The following is a 21,121-nucleotide window of genomic DNA, read 5'->3' as shown; positions in this document are numbered from 1 at the left end:
CTGCTGTTGCTATCGTATTCTGATGGTCATCACTGCCCGCTGTCAAAATACAGTATCCAAACAGCAGCTGCATCTGATTCAAGGCAGACACTTTTTGCCTGACAATCTTTTGTCCAGCTCCTTCAATTTTTCAATCCAGTCATTCATGATCCAAAGTCATGGTTAAAAAAATTATTTACCCCTCTGATGCATATATTCTATTCTGTTTTGGGGAAACAAATGCCACCTTTAGAAACATATTACAGGTTACACTTGTATACCATGCAACATGTTGCCAAACAAACCTCTGTGCCCCCGAGTACTCCCCCATGACAGCGTGCAGGATTATTGTTCCCCATAGCTGTTGTCACTTTTAAAATCGGCATGGCTTTGCCTGCACAGCAGTGTCACTCATTCACAGATTACTAGACCAAAGGATAAAAGAGTTCAAATTACTTTTTTCTAACAAAAACAATCAACATGTTTTGGGGGTCAGAAAAAACTCCCCCTTCATCAGGGCTTCAGTTAAGATAAGAACCTTAAAGTGATACTAAAGGCAATTTAAAAAAAAAAAAACATGTTATACTTACCTACTCTATGCAGTGGTTTTGCACACAGCAACTCCAATCCTCCTCTTTTTGGGTCCCCCGTGCTGGCCCCTCCCTCCTACCAAGTGCCCCCAGAGCAAACAGCTTGCTATTGGGGCACATAAGCTGGCTTGCTAACCAGGCTGCTTCCCTGCGTGTCCATTCACACACAGAGCTGCAGCCTGGACCTGCCCCCTCTCCTCATTGGCTCCCGCTGCTGTCTGAGCCAATTAGGAGGGAGAGTCTCCAGAGAGCGGAGGCTCTTGTGCACATCACTGGATTGCGATAGGGCTCATGTAAGGATTGGGGGGAGAGGCTGCTGCACACAGAAGGTTTTTTATCTTCATACATAGAATGCATAGGTTTGCATGCATGAAGGTAAGAAAAACCTTGAGCCTTTGCAAGCATGTGAAATAGACTCAAAAAAGAGCTTTCCTGTATGGATCTGTGTAGGGAAGCGAATTGCTGGATCAAGAGAGTTACTGACCAACAGTATCAAGATAAGAAGCTACAAGACATACTTGTATTTCTAAATGGAGCGTGAGTTCTTTAATCACATTAGTAGTCAATTGACAATCCTCCGCTCTCTAAATGAAAGCCTGTATAGAGGTACAGACAGAGAGCTGCAGGGAGAGTTTGTGGGAGCCTGAAATTGCACCCACAGTCTACTGATCCCAGGTTCCTGTGAAAACAAAAATTGTATATTTTTTTCCTGCAAAAATATGTGCATTTATTATTTTTTTCTTAACCACTTCCTGTACGGCCCATGTATATAAAAGGCCAGATGGGAGCAGTGCAGGGGCGGGTGGCCGTTTATAAACATCCTCCTGCTTCCCTGCCTACGCGCTCTCCCTGGGAGAAAACAGCACTGCGATCCGGTGCCTGCTGTGTCCTCCGGTGCCTGCTGCCTGTGTGAGGTCCAATCTGTGATCACATGAATAGCAGTAAGCAAGATGTCAATTCTGACACTACTTGTGAAATCTGTGAATGATCACAGAGGTCACATGATACAAGGCTATTCACAACAGCCTTGTACCATGTGACCAATCACAGCTTGCACAGTATTTCTCAATGGCTGCAAGAGAGAAGGAGAAATGATTGCTTTTACAGCCTTTATGGGTGTAAAAGCAATAGGTGTAAAAAAAAAAAAAATCTTCATCACCCCCCACAAGTAGTACAGTGTCACTATGGTGACACTGTACTGCTAGGATGACAGTATGTTTAAAAAAAAACATAATAATATAAAAAAATTAAATATGTAAACAAAATTTGACAAAATTATAATTTTTGGTTATAAACTAATTTGGGTTATTTTTTTTTTACTAAAAATATAGCTGAATATATTTTGGCCAAGATTTATGAAAAAAGATTATTTATTTGCAAAATGTTATAAGAAAAAACACTTTTTTTTTTTCAAAATGTTTGGAGTTTTTCATTTATATAGCAAAAAAATAAAAATCCCACTGGTGAATAAATACAACCAAAATAAAAGTTGTATCCATCTCAAAACAATGCTGCAAAATTCATATGGGTACAGTGTTGCATGGCCGCGCAATTGTCATTCAAAGTGTGATAGCACGGAAAGCTGAAAATTGGCCTGGACAGGAAGGGGGTGAAAGTGTCCGGACTTGAAGTGGTTAAAGATGAACTTAACCTTTAACAAGCATAGGACAACATCCACAATGTTTCTGACATTCGTTTTTTCTCTCAACATTTATGCTATAGCTTTTTCCAAGTGATGATTGAACGGATGCATTTGCATTATGCAAGCAATCACACCCATTTTCAGAGATTTCTTTATTATACCATACTACAGATTTCAGACATACATGCGTGGTTCAATGACACTTTTTTCATAAACAGGAAAGCTTAGAATGTCCAAGCACTTAACAGATAGCCTCAGTGCCAGCCTTATTCTTAGGGAACAGTGATTCTGTTTTGAATAAAGCCTGGCAAATTGGCTTTTACTATGGAAAATAATAGCCAGAGACATCTGATTGAATTTAAAGGCACCAGAACAATCATCTAAAGCCGGCCATATATGGTTTGAATCTCGGCTGGTTCAGGACGGTCTGGCCAAGATTAGAACCATCTATGGGCAGGCTGATTGTACCCAATTCAACTGTTGTACAACTTTGATATAACCTGGCTGTCGGATCTTTCATGCTATTTCGGCCATAGCTGCTAGCAATAATCACTGTGTTCTCCCAGCAGGGACAGCGCCCAACCCCCCTGGCGGGAGAGAACAACAGCTCTGCGATAGGGCTTCCCCATCAACACTGACTGTGTTGATGGGGTTATCAAGTGATTTTCTTTTCTGCAACCTATGGTTGTGGCATTGTTTATGGCAGGCATAAGGCATCACGAACACGGATGTCTAGAGGCTTCAAAGTCCTCTAAGATAAAATCCCCTGGAATTTCCCCACATGTGCTAGTAAACACTGATGCAGAAGCCCTTGGTATTTATACAAGTATGTTGTACAAAAGAATGCAGCTGTCAGGAATGGACTGGCCAGCAATAGTGGGACTCAGCTGCCTTATGAGCTGCAGTACCAGGGCTGGCCAGCGGGTGCTCCCAGCAATCAGAGACTCAACTTTGCAGCCAGCTAACACCTGGAACTGATTATGCTGGGGTATTTAAGGGATGGCCAGACCCACAGACTCTGCCTTGGTGTTGTGTTTGTCCTGGGCCCTGTATCTGTCCTGCATCCTGTTTCTGTTCCTTTGCTGACCCTGCCTGATCTGAACCGCTGCTGACTTCTCCTGCTCTGATCCCGGCTCGCTCCTGACCATCCCTCTGCCTGACCCTCTGTACCACGCTGCTTGCTACCTGTTCTGATCCCTGGCTTGTGACCCTGACCATCCCTCTGCCTGACCCTCTGTACCACGCTGCTTGCTACCTGTTCTGATCCCTGGCTTGTGACCCTGACCATCCCTCTGCCTGACCCTCTGTACTACGCTGCTAGCTACCTGCTGAACCTGGCCTGTGACCCCGACCCATCTCCGCTTGCTCCCCCTGTACCTACCTGCCCTATTGATATTGACCCGGCCTGCCTGACGACGCTTGCTTGTATGTACTGTTATCTGTGGGTGGTTGGTTTGGTTTGTTTGCACTGTATTATGTTTTAGTATTGCACTGCGTTTATGTTTGTATTGTTAGTGTTAATAAATTATATTGTTTATCACATATCTGAAGTCTGCGTTTCCCTGCGTCAGTCACACACCTCTGGTCACACCTGGGAGCCCTGACAGCAGCGCAGTAATATATTCGCAAATAAAGCTAAATATATAAATAATGAATAAACATAAATCTTGCTGTGTGACAGTGTGATGATTAAATAACCATATATGTGCATAAACTGTGCTCCATATACATAGCATCTCAAAATAACATATTATCAATGACGCACCATTCCCATAATGCTTCCCGTATCACCCATGCAACATATCCACTATGCGTCTAATATCAACAACCAGTGTCCCAATAATATGATATCACAATCCTTGGTGAACCATCCCTTTAAGACTTCAGTGCTCAAAGTGCTTATGTGCAATCACTCCACTGTGTATATTCATCCAGTGATTCCGTGTGACCCCCAGTGCTTAATCCACCTCCAACACACTTATGCGCTCACCTTGTGGATTGACCCGAACCGTCAGGTCAAACCGCACCTTTCCCTTTAACCCTGGCGGGTATGCTGGTATACAAATCTCCAACTCCTCCTGCACCTCCAAACTCCAAAACGCATCACAGATAAATGAAAAAATGCTCCAAATAGTGAAGTATATCAAAAATATATATGCTTTATTAAAACACTTTAAAATGTTCTACTCACATTTATTTGTGTCCGCCTGGGACACTACAGGATCAAGGACTCTTTGTATATTAATATTTGTGAATGAACTGCATGGATCCCTTATTCAAAATGGCAGTACGTACACTTCCGGTTCTACGACTTGATGTCATCAGCGTACCCTACTCGTTACGTCACGACATGTGACTTCATCAGGAGTAGCCGATTGGACGACAAGCCTTCCTTTTATTCCCATTCACCAATTACAATTTGTATCACTTATATCATTTTGTTGGAAACCATCACATGGTCTCGGGCGCCATTTTCTTGTAGTCCTATACTATTGTATATGCCAATGCTCGTCCTTATAAGGCAACGGACACAGGGGGATCCTGTTCTCTCAACAACCAACTAAAACTATATAAAATATATACAAGTGATACAGATTGTAATTAGTGAATGGGAATAAAAGGAAGGCTTGTCATCCAATCGGCAACTCCTGATGAAGTCACATGTCATGACGTAACGCGTAGGGTACGCCGATGACGTTAAGCCGTAGAACCGGAAGTGTACGTACCGCCATTTTGAATAAGGGATCCATGCAGTTCATTCACAAATATTAATATACAAAGAGTCCTTGATCCTGTAGTGTCCCAGGTGGACACAAATAAACAGTGTTTTAATAAAGCATATACATTTTTGATATACTTCACTATTTGGAGCATTTTTTTCATTTATCTGTGATGCGTTTTGGAGTTTGGAGGTGCAGGAGGAGTTGGAGATTTGTATACCAGCATACCCGCTCGGGTTAAAGAGAAAGGCGCGGTCTGACCTGACGGTTCGGGTCATTCCACAAGGTGATCGCATAAGGGTGTTGGAGGTGGATTAAGCACTGGGAATCACTGGATGAATATACACAGTGGAGTGATTGCACATAAGCACTTGGAGCACTGAAGTCTTAAAGGGACGGTTCACCAAGGATTGTGCTATCATATTATTGGGACACTGGTTGTTGATATTAGACGCATAGTGGATATGTTGCAAATAACGCATGGGTGATACAGGAAGCATTATGGGAATGGTGCGTCATTGATAATATGTTATTTTGAGATGCTATGTATATGGAGCACAGTTTATGCACATATATGGTTATTTAATCATATCACACTGTCACACAGCAAGATTTATGTTTATTCATAATTTATATATTTAGCTTTATTTGCGAATATATTATTGCGCTGCATTCTTTTGTACAATAGTATTTGAATGTGGGAACACTTTACATGTTAGCGACAATATTTGTTAGATGTGTAAATAATCTGTAAAATACCTACAGCGCAATACTACCTAAGTATGGCCATATACAGCCATGAGCTTGTATGGTCGGCTGTATGCTGAAACACGGGACAGCAGTGAGGATCTTACACTAGAGAGCTTTGAAGCCTCTAAACATCTGTGTGCTTGAAGCCTAAGGGTACTTTTAATGCTGGTTCACAAATAATTCTGCTACAACAAGATCTGTTTGGAAATAAAATTATTAAAGCTGCTCTTAATTAATTTAAACTATTTATTGCAAAGTATGCATAAGAGGAAGAAATACTGCATGACTCCAAACCAGAAATGAAGATTTAGAAAGGTGCACCTTTTGAGACTTTAACTCCTCTGTTAATGCTCGTATCTGTTGTTGGGGATCAGATATCTTTTCAAAAGGGATGGTTTCCAGCAACAAACTGTCATTACTAGAGGCTGAGCACCCATTTTGTTTCCTTGCCTTCCTGGCAAAGTTTAGCGATGGAGACATCTTTGGGACTTGCTTTGCTACTGCTTCTCTTACTGGAAAACCAAACAGAAACTGATTATATATTACTGTTATCATCACATAAAGAACAAAACTTAATAGCAGTAGATTGAACTTTGGTTTATCACGGTATGGAGAATTTATAGGAATATAAAAATTACATTAAGTTAATGTTCTACATTTATATTGTTTAAAAGTAGAATGTTTGTGCGTGTGTGTATAATAGCTCAAATAGAAATGCCGACTATTACATTACATTACATCGAGTTTACATAGTGCCAAAGGGTTTGCTCAGCGCTGTACAATAGAGGGGGGGGACAATACATGAAACAGTACAGCAACAACAAACAGCACACGAGGGGTTAGAGGGCCCTACTCTTTCGAGCTTACAATCTAGGAGGGACTACTAAAAAAAAAGGGAGGCCAAAAAGTAGGGGCTGTGCTGTATGATCGTATACGTACAGGACAAGCTATTGATCATTTCTTGATCATATCAGGACAAACAAAAACTCAAACAAGAACATGACAAGGCATTTTATTGATATACATGACTCTAGGCCCTGTTCAAAATTTGTGTAGCAGGAATGTGTGTTCCTGCTTGCAATTTTTTGTTAATGATTCGTACTCACTTCTGTGTGTTGTGTAAAGGGCAGCCTAATCACTTGAATGGGCTGCCCTATGTGCATTTGTTGGGGAAAATAAGCTCAGGAACCAAATTTTTGCCCTGAACTAGGCAAGTTTTTAAACGCTCATTTTGTGACATGTCAATCGCAGCAAAATTGCACCAAATTTGGGGTGCCATTAAAGATGAATGGCACTCAAGCATGAGTCATGCCTCCATTTTACCGGGCAGAATCACGATTTTGCCCGTAATCCCAAAAGTCTTAAACATCAACCTAGGGAGAAGGTCGGTAATCCAGTTAGGGGGATAGATTCTCATTATTGAGCATAAAAGAGGTGGATTTTCACACTTGGAAACAGTTTTAGCAAAGTCTTGGTATGTTGCTTTTTGGAGATGTTTCTTTAAATGCTTTTCAGTTACATAAACATATATGTGAAAGGTTTCCCCCCTCCTGTATCTATGAATAAGCCTACTTGTGGTGAAACGTGAAAGGCTTCCCTGGCAGGGCTCTGTGTTGATTTCCATCCAGCATGTTAAACTTTTTGCTTAACCTGAAAATGTGAGTGTGCAACCACATTTCTTGAATTGTGGACTTCGCTTGGAGCCAGGGCATCCTTTCAGCATGAGCACCCAGAAACCTGGTAAACAAACCACCTCTGGGGCTTCTTTTGTGGCATAAGCACATATTTTTACTTACTGCACATTCTCTGGCAGCACTGACCACAGCCCTTTTGAAGTAGCTATGCAATCACAATTTCCTCAGGGTGACTATTTGTAAAGCCTAAGCACATGACAAAGCCTGGATCTAATGATAAGCTTTTGAGCCACTGTCCATTGCACTATGGAATGTAGGAGGTGTGCTTAACCAATTCAATACCGGGCAATTTTACACCTTCCTGCCCAGGCCATTTTTCAGGTTTCAGCGCTCTCACATTTTGAATGACAATTGCGCGGTCATACAACACTGTACCCAAACTAAAATTTTATCATTTTCTTTACACAACTAGAGCTTTCTTTTGGTGGTATTTAATCACCGCCGGGGTTTTTATTTTTTGCTAAATTAACAAAAAAAACTGAAAATTTTGAAAAAAAACATGTTTTTCTTTGTTTCTGTTATAAACGTTTGCAAATAAATAATTGTTCTTCATAAATTTAGGCCGAGATGTATTCTTCTACATGTCTTTGGTGAAAATAACCCAAATTAGGATGTATTTTTTAGTCTGTAGGAAAGTTATAGAGTTCACAAACTATGGTATATATCTGAAAATTGATCAATCCTGAAGTACTGACAGCCAATCTAATTTCTTGAAGTCCAAGAATGTCAGAATAGTACAGATATCCCCCAAATGACCCCTTTTTGCAGAGTAGACAGTCCGACGTACTTCATAAGAGGAATGGCAAGTTTTTTGAAGTTGTATTTTTTTGTCATAATTTTTCAGAAAATGAATAAAAAAAATAATTTTCACTATTTTTTTTTTCATACTGTCACCAGTGCAGTACAGCGTCATCCTATAACTGGCATTGCGGTGATCAGGGACACTGACTGGTGACAGTGTGAAAAAAATATATATTTTTTTAAAAATTTTTTAATTATTTTAAATTTTTTATTACATTTTTTTTTTTTCTAGGATTGTTTTTCATATTTCACTATGTCCAAAGTAGTACAATGTTACCATAGTAACATTGTACTACTTTGGGGAAGTGATCAGTATTTTTTTTTTTTTTTTTTACACAATTTGCTCATAGCAAAGAATTACTTTGCTTTAAGCAAGCATTTACCTGAATGACATCGATTCATTCAGGGTTTTTTTTTTTTGTTTTTTTTTTTTGTGCTTAGCTGTGATTTGGCCACAGCTAATCAAATGACATGTGCATGTGATTAGCTGTGACCATTCACAGCTAGACATTAGTATACAATGGATGGCATGAATGAAGCCATCCATTGTACACAACTGTCATGTGACCTGCTGTGATTGGTCACAGCAGGTCACATGGTACCGGAAACGGGGCCGATACTCAGATCTGTCATTGGACGTGTCCGAGGTACACGGCCGGTGACAGATCGCGCCGCTGCGCGGCTCTGCAAGCGGGCGGACTGCGCATGTGCGTGAGCATGCCGAATGGTGGCCTCCCGGAAAGCTAGTGCATTTTTCCGGACGCCATACGGCTATTGGCCGGGCGTCAAATGGTTAATCTTCATAATGTAGAACAAGTGGAGATAAGGTGGGGGAACTACAGGTGGAGCTGTACTATCAATGCATACAAGTAAAATTTTGAGTGCTGGTTCACAGCAGAACATGGCGTGGGAACCTGTGTTACATGCACATTTCCTGCACCGCTTTCCAAACGCATTGGGTGTGCAATCTGCTGCGGGTGTTAATAGATTCCTAATGATACCCCAAATGCAGTGCATTTGCCTGCACCAGATCACATGGTACTGCAGTACTATGCAATCTGTTTTTTAAAAGTAGTGCATGCACTACTTTTGGTGTGATCCAGTGTGAAGTGAGTTCCTGTGCAATTCCTGATGTGAACCTGCTCTCACTGTGTGGTTATCAGCTCAAGTACCTGGCTGACAACTGAGGGGGCCAGGACAGAGATGAGGTAGGAAGCTGGGAGTTGCCGGCCTTCTAACAACCAACCTTAGAGGAAAATGTCACTTTTAGCAGCAGTAATAATACCACTGATAAATGTATCAGTCTATATCCACTGCAGATTCAACTCCAAATGAACACAAATTTATTTTGGCTGTTTGCCAATCCTCCAAACAAAGAACATTCAGTCTGAAACCAAAATTCTGTCTAAACCAGCAGCTCATCCCTAGTCAGCAAAAACATGTTGGCAGGTGCAATGCCCTTTTAGGAATACCATTTCCCTGGTGATGTGGGTGTGTCGATTTATGTCCATTTTATGTTCTGGTGTGAGTACAGCTCTGAGCAGAAAAGAGCATGGAAATAGATCATCCTTGACCAACTTCACGTAGGTCTGTGATCTGTGTCAGAAAGAGAGCCCCTATGGGGTTGGACTGTCCAGAGGCTTAAAGAGATTGTAAATGATCATATTTTTATTTCAAATTAAAAAAATTTTTTTATACTTGCCTGTTTTGTGCAATGTTATTGCACAGAGCAGTCCCTTACCTCCTCTTCTGGAGTTCCCCACTCACTGATCTTTCTTCCCACAAGTGTCCCCTTAGCAAACCGTGCGCTGAAGGAGCAACAATGTGGACACACTCCCCAGCCAGACTCTGTGCTTCCATAGACACACACGTGGCTTGGCCACACCCCCTGCTCCATCCTCACAGGATTTGACTGACAACAGCAGAAGCCTATGACTCCCATTGCTGCCTGTCTGTGTCTCAAAAGGATGGGACAATGCCCAAGAATGGACCTGTGGCTGAAGAACTCATGAGGGAGTGCTTGAGAAGGTGGCTGCTGTTCAATAAGACATAATGTGTGATGAAACCGTTATGCTATGCGCTGTGAGGAAGAATATCAATGTTATTCAACCAGTGTGTTATACAAGTTACTCTACAGTAAATCTTTGAAAAGCCATTTTGAGCAGAAATGTATTATTCCAGGAAACAGGCCTCTGGCTGAAGAATAAGTGAGTAAGGGGTGGGCCTCAGGCCTGGAATGTCCATGACACAAAATAGCCAAGTCTCTCCAACAAGACAGGTTTGTGGTATCCTATCTGGAGAAGAACCTGGACATGACCTGGGCCAGCTTGGTGAGAACCTCTGTCCAAACCAGGGCCCTTTCAGACAGTCTACATATTGCTCTCATATTTCTTTTAGGTCTGTCAAAAATATCTTTGCTAAACCATTCTATTTCAAACAGAAACAATTTTTCCAAAGTAGAGATTTTCAAATGAAAAGTGGATTATGTAATCTGCACCTTAGTAGCACAAACAACTTTTTAGCCTCTTGCTGTGCTTCCTGTGTAACACATTTTAATCTTTTAAAAAGAGAATTTAAATGGATAAAAAAAAGTAAATATCACAATTTACCATCAGCAGCTGGTTCTAAATCATCAAAATGAAAAACACTTCTGCTAATTGGTGGAGAAGGCTTTGTGCCACAGAAATTACGAACTGTATTCCTAGAAAAAGAAAAGAAAAAAGAAAAGAAATTCATCATAAAGAAATCCAACCTATAATCATGTTATTTGACAATCAGAGTTAAAGCAGCAGCTCCTGAAAGCTAAACTCTAGGCCAACAGCTAAATATGTGTTTGGAAAGATGACTGAGATGCATATATTTATTTAGACACTCTAGTGCCATGACACAGTTGAGCTGGGTAATTTCCTTTTCCCTGCAGTTTGGCCATACAGCCTGGTCATCAATTAGGACTCTAATGTAGCAAGGCCACATTGACGAGGTCACCGTTCTTACTTTCACTCCCCTCTAATGAAATCAGACTAGAAAGAAATATAGAGACTGCCATTACTGAGCCCCATCTGAAACCTGAAATTACTAGTTGCTGCCTGGTATTAATAGTTTCTGAGACACTAACCTGCAGCAAGTATTCAGATCAGCAACTCAGCATACTTGCTCAGGGTCATTTACTGCTTATATACTTGGGTCATTGGACCAAAATGATAGACTTACAGGTATTTCCAGAAGAAAGTTTTAACTCCTACTCCTATGATAGTTACCAAACACACCAAAATGTGTAGTAGTTGGCATACATGATTCCTCCACTTACAGTGCAGATAGTTACAAATGGTAAACATTTTGCATAATTCCATTTTATTATAAGATCCACGAAGATAGACAAAGTCTTAAAACTAGCCACTGCCCATGTAATGATTACAGTATATCCAAATGGAAAGGAATGGTTCAACAATGCAGTCTAGCCCATTACACAGATATTCTAGGCCAGGCTTTCTAAACCTTAGAGCCCCAGAGGATACCTTGAAATAATTTTTAGGTCTCAAAGAACCCTTAAAAAAACGAATTCAATGGGTAACAATGGAGAAAATGATCCTCACATTGGTTGTCAATAGGAAGGACGTCACCCTTACAGCCAGCTAAAAAGATCATTGGGTCATGTTGGCCCTAGAACTATGCAGGTACCATGATATGGGAAATCAATCAGCCACAGCTCATGGAACACCCAGCAGTCTCTGCAGGAACCCTGTTTAAGAATGGCTGGTCTAAGCAGCAAGACTTTATTTGTAGTGTGAAGCATGCAATACCATTTATATTTGGGCAGACTGTTAAAATCAAAATTATCTACATTATGTCTCTATACTAAAAAAATGCAGTCAAGATCACTAGCAGCAAACTTGCAATAGTCAGTCTGTATATTATTTATAGTCAAGATCTGAGACTTCTGCGTTCACATTCTTAAGTCAACCAGAGCAGTGGTTCTCAACCTTTTTTAAGACCAAGGCCTGGTAAATTCTTCCAGAACCTTTCATGCTCCAAAAACAAAAATAACATTTACAGTCACACAATAAAAGTATGTCTACCATTTGGCAAATTTTCTCTTCACTTCCTGTCCAAGGGGTGCAACAGAAAGTTAGAGAAAATCTCTCACTGTGATGGGAAATTCCAGTCGTAGACAACTGCCTTTGGACCAGGTGTCACCATTGGATGATTTCCCTCACATCTAGTTCTAGGCACAGCTTTAAAATGTTGCGTTTTCCCTCTTTTTTTTTTTTACCAAAGAGGGGTGAATCTCCACAGCAGGGGGACAGCAATAAAAATCTAACAGTGGGTTAAACAGTTTCCTTCTCCATCCAAAACAATCCAACCAAAACTATAGAAAAGATACAATTAAGTGGTTGTAAAGGCTGAAGGTCTTTTTACCTTCATGCATTCCATGCATGAAGGTAAAAATCTTTCTGTGTGCAGCTTCCCTCACAGCCCCCCTAATACTTACCCTAAGCCTGATCTTGATCCAGCTATGTGCATGGGAGCAGCAGCTCTCCCTGGTCTCTCTCTTCTCATTGGCTGAGACACAGCAGAAGGAGCCACTGACAGACACCACAGTGAGAGCCTTTTGGTTCCCCGCTGCTGTCAATCACAGCCAGTGAGGAGGGATTGGGGTGGCGGGGCTTGGGAGTGAGCATGCGCAAGATACCCCAGAGCAAGAGGCTTGCTCAGAGGACACTCGGCAGGGGGAGGGGCCAGGAGCACCTGTGGGAGACCTGAAAAGAGGAGGATCAAAGCTGCTCTGTGCAAAACAATTGCACAGAACAGGTAAGTATAACATATTTGTTATTTGTGTGCTGTGCACAGCCATCCAAAGCAGTGTGCCCAATCTGACAGGGAGGAGAACTGTTCATAAACAAAACAGTTCCCCCCCCGTCGGAGATCGTCGGAAACCACCAGGCGCCAGCAAGTAATCACCGTGCGAGACCTGGTGATAGACATCCGCGGCCACGAATGGTGGCGCAGGTAGGGTGCACATGTGGCTCGCGCGTGCCCCCTACCCGGAAATGCTGAATCATGTATATATACGTAATTTTGCGCACCCATGCTGCCCTGTAGCAGTATTTCTGCTATAGGGTGGACAGGAAGCGGTTAACTATCATGATGATCATTCAGCATCATGTTTTATATTTATGAAATAAGAGATTCTAGAAAAATGCCATGGCTTGCCATTCTGAACCAATGACAAAAATCTTGCTTTATGTTCACAGTTGCTAAAAGCTGCATTGTTTTCATTTCTACAACTCAAAAATCTGCAAGTTAATAGATCTTAAGCCAGATGTTTTGTTGAGCTGGATAGGAAGCAGGGAGTGAAAAATATACAAAATAAAACATATACTGTAGGTTACATTAACTAGGTCAAACCGCAAAAGATGTACTGCAGCTAAATTTACAGCTACAAGTGATAAGCATTTCCACAATGAAAAAGACTGATGTCAATGGAAATCTGGATTTGCTTCAAACTGTTATAGAGCTAGGAAATGTTTTTTCTCTTCCCTTAACCATCAAATTTTACACCTGCCCTGGTCATTTAAAAGGTTGAAGAACAACATTTCTAGTGCTTTGTTTCCTTAGGAGCTTCTTTATGACACAACACATGTGCATGCACGATGGTTACAGACTGTATATATGTGTTGCCATTTATTAATTGCACTGATAACTGTGCTCCAGTGCACATATACACTGCACTGCAATACACCAGAACACAAAATGCAAATATTCTGTACGTTTTTTGAAAAAAGAACAGGTTCTATGTTTTTTTTTTTTTTTATGCATTCACAATCAACTCAAAATTAATAGGCTGCCTAACACAATGTCCTTCAAAGCAATAACATGGGTAGAAACACACAGCGATGTGGTGTGCATGGGCCCTTTGAACTGCTCCTCACAGTGATTACAAAGCTTAAAGTCAGCTGGGTTAACTTACAAAACCTTCAATATTGTATGCCAGTCACAAGGGAAATGTGAAGGCTGCCATTTTTAGTCTCATCTGGAAAAATACTAGTTGCCTGAATGTGCCTGGCCTCCATACTTCAAAGTCAAAAACCCAAACTAATGAGTCAGAGAAGCGTCATAATTCCTTTTCCCCATGCTTGTTCTGGGTTGGTAACTCAGAGTACTCAAAGTATTGTCAAACCATCAGCAGGATAGTCAGGAAACTAGAATATCCAAATATTGAGGTCATCGGTGAAAGCCAATAAGTTTATTTTTATTAACCTGAAATGCTTGTGCAAATGAAAAGGTTATTCATTGTTATTTTTGTAAAAAAAAGTGTGGGGAATGGAAAAGTAGCCCCATTAAGTTTAAAGAAGCATTGTTAAAAATGCTTTGCATTTTATTTAGTTAGGTCCATATATATTTGGACACATGCACAATTTTAGATTTTTTCAGGTATTTACCAAAACATATTGAAGCTATAGTTATATAATGGATATGGGCTGAAAGTGCACACTCTCAGGTTTAATTTGAGGGTATGTGCATCCAAACTGGAGGAAGGGTTTAGGAATTACAGCTCTTAAGAGTAGCCATCCCCCCTTTTTCAAGGGACCAAAAGTAATTGGACAAATGAATATAATCATTTATAAAATGTTCATTTCTAATATTTTGTTGAGAGTCCTCTACTGGCAATGCCTGCCTGAAGTCTGGAACCCATGGACATTACCAAAGACTGGGTTTCCTCCTTTCTGATGCTTTGCCAGGCTCTAACTGCACCTTTCTTCAGTTGTTCTTTGTTTGTGGGTCTTTCTGCCTTTAGTTTTGCCTTCAGCAAGTGAAATGCATGCTCAACTGGGTTGAGATGAGGTGATTGACTCGGCTATTGCAGAATATTCCACTTCTTTTCCTTCAAAAGCTCCTGGGTTGCTTTTGCAGTGTGTTTTGGATCGTTGTCTATCAGTACTGTGAAGCACCATCCAATCAACTTTGCTGCATTTGGCTGAATCTGGGCTGACAGTATCTCTCTAAACAAGAATTATAAAAAAACCACACAAAAAATCTTACAACCCTCCGAGAAATCCTGCTCCTAACTATTACCCTCCAGTAACTCCTAGGGTCCATAATACTAATGATTATCATTATTATAATAATCAGGAACAACGTTTTTTAGGATCAGGCAGGATAAGAAAAAGGAGCGCAGACCAAGAGGAAAGAAAGGAGGAAGAAGAATACATAGATACCCAAAAAAGGAGGAAGGTATAATAGGTAAAGGTATCTTTAATCTGAGTACTACAACCCTTTCAGATAATGAACTGAAGCTCCTAGATAAAGGATTAAAGTACGCACCGGCTAGATCCCTTAACAAATTTGAGACGTTCATAGACGTGCACAAGTTCGCTAGAAAATTGTCCATAAAAAGACATTTTCAAACTAATCCCATTGCTAAAGATGTAACTACAAATAAAAATAGGAATTCCTCTAACCTCAGTAATGCATCTACATTCAACCCTCCACCACAAACTAATTCTGCAGTGGGTCTCTTTAGAGATCAAACCTTAAGAGACTTACAGAAATTACAGATTAAAAAAGTATATGCAGATGCAAGTCTTAAACGTGCAACTAAAACACTGTTAGAGAAAAATGACTTGGTCATCCGCCCTGCGGATAAAGGTGGAGGAATAGTAGTCCTTAACAAACAGGATTACATGGAGGAAGTATACAACATCTTGAAAGATTCCTCCACATACCTTCCCCTCAATTATAATCCTACAACGACCTTTAAGAACGCCCTGAAAGCTATCATTAAGACAGGCTTTGAGAGAGATATCATCAACAAAAAAGAAAGGGACTTTCTCTGTCCCAAGGCACCTAAAATACCAATCCTCTATATCTTACCTAAGATTCACAAGGACCCTTTGAGACCCCCGGGAAGGCCAATAATCAGCGGGATCAATTCCCTTTGCTCCAAGATCGGACAATACATAGATCATTATCTTCAGCCACTAGTAGTCCACACCCCCTCATATCTCAAGGACACTAAACAGGTCCTAAATGCCATTAAAGATGTAGTTATCACTCCATCTACAATATTGGTTACAGCAGATGTTGAATCGCTGTACAGTAACATTAACCATGCAGATGGAATGAGAGCCGCAGAATGTTACCTAAGACAGCAGAGCCCTCTTGGTTCTACACATATTGATTTCATTATAGAATTATTTGAATTTGCAATGGTTAAGAATTACATGTGGTTTGATGGCAAATATTATTTACAAATAAAGGGTGTGGCTATGGGGGCGAAATTCTTCCCAGAAGGACATAAATAAATTGGCAAGACTGGGGGCGAAGAGATTATATACTCCAGGGACTGGCCAGAATTGGTCTTCTATAGGAGATATATTGACGACATTCTCTTGTTGTGGAATGGGAATACACAATCGCTAGATAACTTTTTCACTACCTTGAATTATAATAATCAAAATATCAGACTCACCTATAACTTCAGTCATGAAGAAGTTAGTTTTTTAGACCTCACCTTGGTGAGGGTAGACAACAAAATTATCACCAAAACGTTTTTCAAGTCGTCGGATCGGAATAGTTATATTCCTTTGGATAGTTGCCATCATCCCAGCTGGCTTGCTAACGTCCCCAAAGGACAATTGCTAAGACTGAGAAGAAATTGTACAAACACCTCAGATTTTCAGATACAAGCTAATATTTTGAAAGAACGTTTTTTGGAGAAGGGCTATAATGGGGTATCCCTAGATAATACTATCACAGAAATCACCCAGATTAGTCAGGAGGAACTTTTAGGTACCAATTCTAAGAAAATAAATGACATTTTTTGTCCGTTTATCACTACCTTCTCTGTTCAACATAGAGCGGTTAAACATATCATCAAGAAAAATTGGAATATATTAAAATCAGACCCAGTTTTGAATAACATACTTCCTGATACACCTGAAGTAATTTTTCGGAGACCAGCCATTCTTAGAGATAAAATATCTCCTAACATTATTAACCCTCCTGTTAAATCACTCACATTGTTTAATATGAAAGGATTTTACCCCTGTAATAGGTGCATCGCCTGTAAGTGCAATGGAAGTAGAAAGAAGAAAACCTATTCCTATAGTTCCAGTCAAACACACAAGACATATGAAATAGATAAATTTATAAGTTGTGACAGCAAATTTGTAGTCTATCTGCTTGAATGCCCGTGCTCCAAACAATATATTGGCCGGACCACCAGGAGGCTTAGAGACCGCCTTCGGGAACACATTGCTAACATCAGAAATGGATATAAAGACCATTCATTATCCCTACATTACAGACGTTTCCATCATAGGGATCCCACATCACTCAAGTTTGTGGGGATCGACTTAGTCACCCCACATTGGAGGGGTACACATAAAGTGAGAGCAGTTTCCCAGCTGGAGACTAAACACATTTTTGAATTGGGTACTTCCCATCCAGCGGGGCTTAATATAGACCTAGATCTTAACTGCTTCATTGCTAATGGGTGACGTAAATTTAAACAATTAATTTCTCCCCTTTTTCCATGTTATAGACGCATGGTTTGACCTTCTCACATGCGTTTCTATCTAAGCAATTTCTATTGATCTTTTAATGATTCTCACATGTGTCATTAGTTTCGAGGTTGGTGCAGATTTAGTTCTGCAGTCTTTTTATTTTATTTTAGTTTTATCCTCTGAGAACTTTTTTCTGGCACATAACTTTTATACATATGATGTCTTTTTGAATGTTGATAAATTTTAACTTGCAAAGATATAATGACGCATGTATATACACTTACTCAAATTATACTATTTAATTGGAAATAAGTTCAACACATTGGCGCTATCGCGCCTATTTTAGATTTTTATATAGATCTGAAACAGATTGTCTTTCAAATAGGTGTATTTCACACTGTTGTTGAACTTGTCTTCATTGACATTCATCTGTCAATTATAGGGCACTCTTGCCCTTCTATCCTGTGTCTTCGAGCTCCATTAAAATGGAAGACGGAGCCACGCACACGCGCCTTAGTTATTGCACACTGGCGCATACGTAACCGCGCATGCGTCATTATGCCTATTTATATGCGCCTATTCGCGTCATCACGCCAATGGTTCCATACCTCTGAAGATGTGCGTGCGCACGTAACGCGTAAGGAGGAGCCTGGACGTCGAGACGCTACGCCGCCGGAGCCACGTGGAGGCCCGGCGGCCATTATTCAGAGTGTCAGGGTTAGTTTGTCTTGCTGACACATCTTTATGATACCTGCCTACTTTGAATTGGATACTATAGTTTTTAATAAAGCTGCTTTTTATAACCTACTACACTATGGGTGTCCTTCCCTAAAACTCCCCTGAGGAGCTTTTGCTTGCAGAATCTTGATCTTGGAATCCTACACCTAATTGGGAAAAGGAGGATCTGTTGCTGCATCCACAGAGGAGGGATCCACCATTCCTGTAACCGGACCAGCTTTATCCCCTTCTGGATTGAGGATCCATGAGCTCTAGATGCACACTGCGTTTATGTGTCTTACTTCTGGTGAGTGCGTTTTTCAGCCGTTTCCACACGGATCACCAATTCTGAATCCTCATTTGTCACTGGACACGTCCATATGACCAAGACTTTCAGTGGACTTATATCTGTCTTATTATCACTACTTTTAGCGCTGCACTATTTTATGTTATTCCATTTTAAGTACATATTGGTTGCTTAGAGTGCTTAGCCGCTTTCAGGATTAGCGCTCACTGTTGTTTTTTTTCTATTCAAGTATCTCTCTAAACACTGCAGAATTCATCCGGCTGCTTCTGTCTTCTGTCACATCATCAATAAAAACCAATGACCCAGTGCCACTGGAAGCCATGCATGCCCATGCCATCCGACTGCCTCCACCATGTTTTACAGATGACGTTGTGTGCTTTGAATCATGAGCTGTTCCAAGCCTTCTCCACACTTTTTTCTTCCCGTCATTCTGGTACAGATTAATCTTAGTTTCATCCATCCAAAGAGTGCTTTTCCAAAACTGGTCTGGTTTTTTAGATGTTTTTTGGCAAAGTCTAATCTGGCTTTTCTATTCTTCAGGCTTATGAATGAGAACCCTCTGTGTTTGTTCTTGTGAAGTCTTCTCTTGATTGCAGACTTTGACAATGATACGCCCACCTCCTGGAGAGTGTCCTTCACTTGTCTTGATGTTGTGAATGGGTTTTTCTTTCCCATAGAGAGGATGCTGCGATCATCCACCACTGTTGTCTTCCGCAGACGTCCACTCCTTTTATGTTGCTGAGCTCACCAGTGCATTCTTCTTTCCTCAGAATGTACCAAACTGTTGATTTGGCCACTCCTAATTTTGCTGCTATCTCCCTGATGGATTTGTTTTGTTTTTGAAGCCTTACAATGGCCTGTTTCACTGGCATGGACAGCTCCTTTGAACGCATGATGTAGGTTCACAGCAATGGATTCTAAATGCAGACCTTCCAAATGCAGGTCAACTCCAGACCTTTTACCTGCTTAATTGATGAAGAAATAATGAAGGAGTAGCCCACACCTGGCCATGAAACAGCTTTTGATTCAACTGTCCAATTACTTTTGGTCCCTTGAAAAAGGGGGGGTGGCTACTCTTAAGAGCTGTAATTCCTAAGCCCTTCCGCCAATGTGGATGAACATACCCTCAAATTAAACCTGAGAGTGTGCACTTTGAGCCCATATCCATTATACAGTGGGGCAAAAAAGTATTTAGTCAGCCACCAATTGTGCAAGTTCTCCCACTTAAAAAGATGAGAGAGGCCTGTAATTGGCATCATAGGTAGACCTCAACTATGAGAGACAAAATGAGAAAAAAAAATCCAGACAATCACATTGGCTGATTTGGAAAGAATTTATTTGCAAATTATGGTGGAAAATAAGTATTTGGTCAATATCAAAAGTTCATCTCAATACTTTGTTATATATCCTTTGATGGCAATGACAGAGGTCAAACGTTTCCTGTAAGTCTTCACAAGGTTGGCACACACTGTTGCTGGTATGTTGGCCCATTCCTCCATGCAGATCTCCTCTAGAGCAGTGATGTTTTGAGGCTGTCGCTGGGCAACATGGACTTTCAACTCCCTCCAAAGGTTTTCTATGGGGTTGAGATCTGGAGACTGGCTAGGCCACTCCAGAACCTTGAAATGCTTCTTACGAAGCCACTCCTTCATTGCCCGGGCAGTATGTTTGGGATCATTGTCATGTTGGAAGACCCAGCCATATTTCATCTTCAATGCCCTTGCTGATGGAAGGAGGTTTGCATTAAAAATCTCACTATACATGGCCCCATTCATTGTGTCCTGTACATGGATCAGTCGTCCTGGTCCCTTTGCGGAGAAACAGCCCCAAAGCATGATGTTGCCACCCCCATGCTTCCCAGTAGGTATGGTGTTCTTTGGATGCAACTCAGCATTGTCTCTCTCCAAACATGACGAGTTGTGTTTCTACCAAACAGTTCTATTTTGGTTTCATCTGACCATATGACATTCTCCCAATCCTCTTCTGGATCATCCAAATGCTCTCTAGCAAACTTCAGATGGGCCCAGACATGTACTGGCTTAAGCAGGGGGACACTTCTGGCACTGCAAGATCTGCGTCCCTGGCGGCGTAGTGTGTTACTGATGGTAGCCTTTGTTACGTTGGTCCCAGCTATCTGCAGGTCATTCACTAGGTCCCCCCGTGTGGTCCTGGGATTTTTGCTCACCGTTCTTGTGATCATTTTGACCCCACGGGGTGAGATCTTGCGTGGAGCACCAGATCAAGGGAGATTATCAGTGGTCTTGTATGTCTTCCATTTTCTAATTATTGCTCCCACAGTTGATTTGTTCACACCAAGCTGCTTGCCTATTGCAGATTCAGTCTTCCCAGCCTGGTGCAGGTCTACAATTTTGTTTCTGGTGTCCTTCGACAGCTTTTTGGTCTTCACCATAGTGG

The 21,121-nt window shown here is 41.0% G+C and overlaps 1 protein-coding gene across 3 annotated transcripts in view; it reads right to left on the bottom strand.

The window, feature by feature from the left end:
• TBC1D2 (TBC1 domain family member 2) overlaps positions 1-21,121 on the bottom strand; it is a 91,463-nt gene that overhangs the window by 44,014 nt on the left and 26,328 nt on the right. For all 3 annotated transcript variants that reach the window (XR_016311779.1, XM_089670584.1, XM_089670585.1), the window contains exons 5-6: positions 10,786-10,877; positions 6,003-6,193 (exon numbers count right to left, since the gene is read on the bottom strand). Coding sequence is in view for 2 of the 3 variants with exons in the window: in XM_089670584.1 (XP_089526710.1) it covers positions 6,003-6,193; positions 10,786-10,877 (283 nt within the window). In the remaining variant the exon portion in view is untranslated. The remainder of the gene's footprint in view (positions 1-6,002; positions 6,194-10,785; positions 10,878-21,121) is intronic.

Source organism: Staurois parvus, unplaced genomic scaffold, assembly GCF_062004578.1.
Source record: "Staurois parvus isolate SC_StPar_1 unplaced genomic scaffold, SC_StPar_1.0 ptg000091l, whole genome shotgun sequence".
In the NCBI taxonomy this organism is placed as follows: domain Eukaryota; kingdom Metazoa; phylum Chordata; class Amphibia; order Anura; family Ranidae; genus Staurois; species Staurois parvus.
This window is presented reverse-complemented; position numbering and strand designations above follow the sequence as displayed.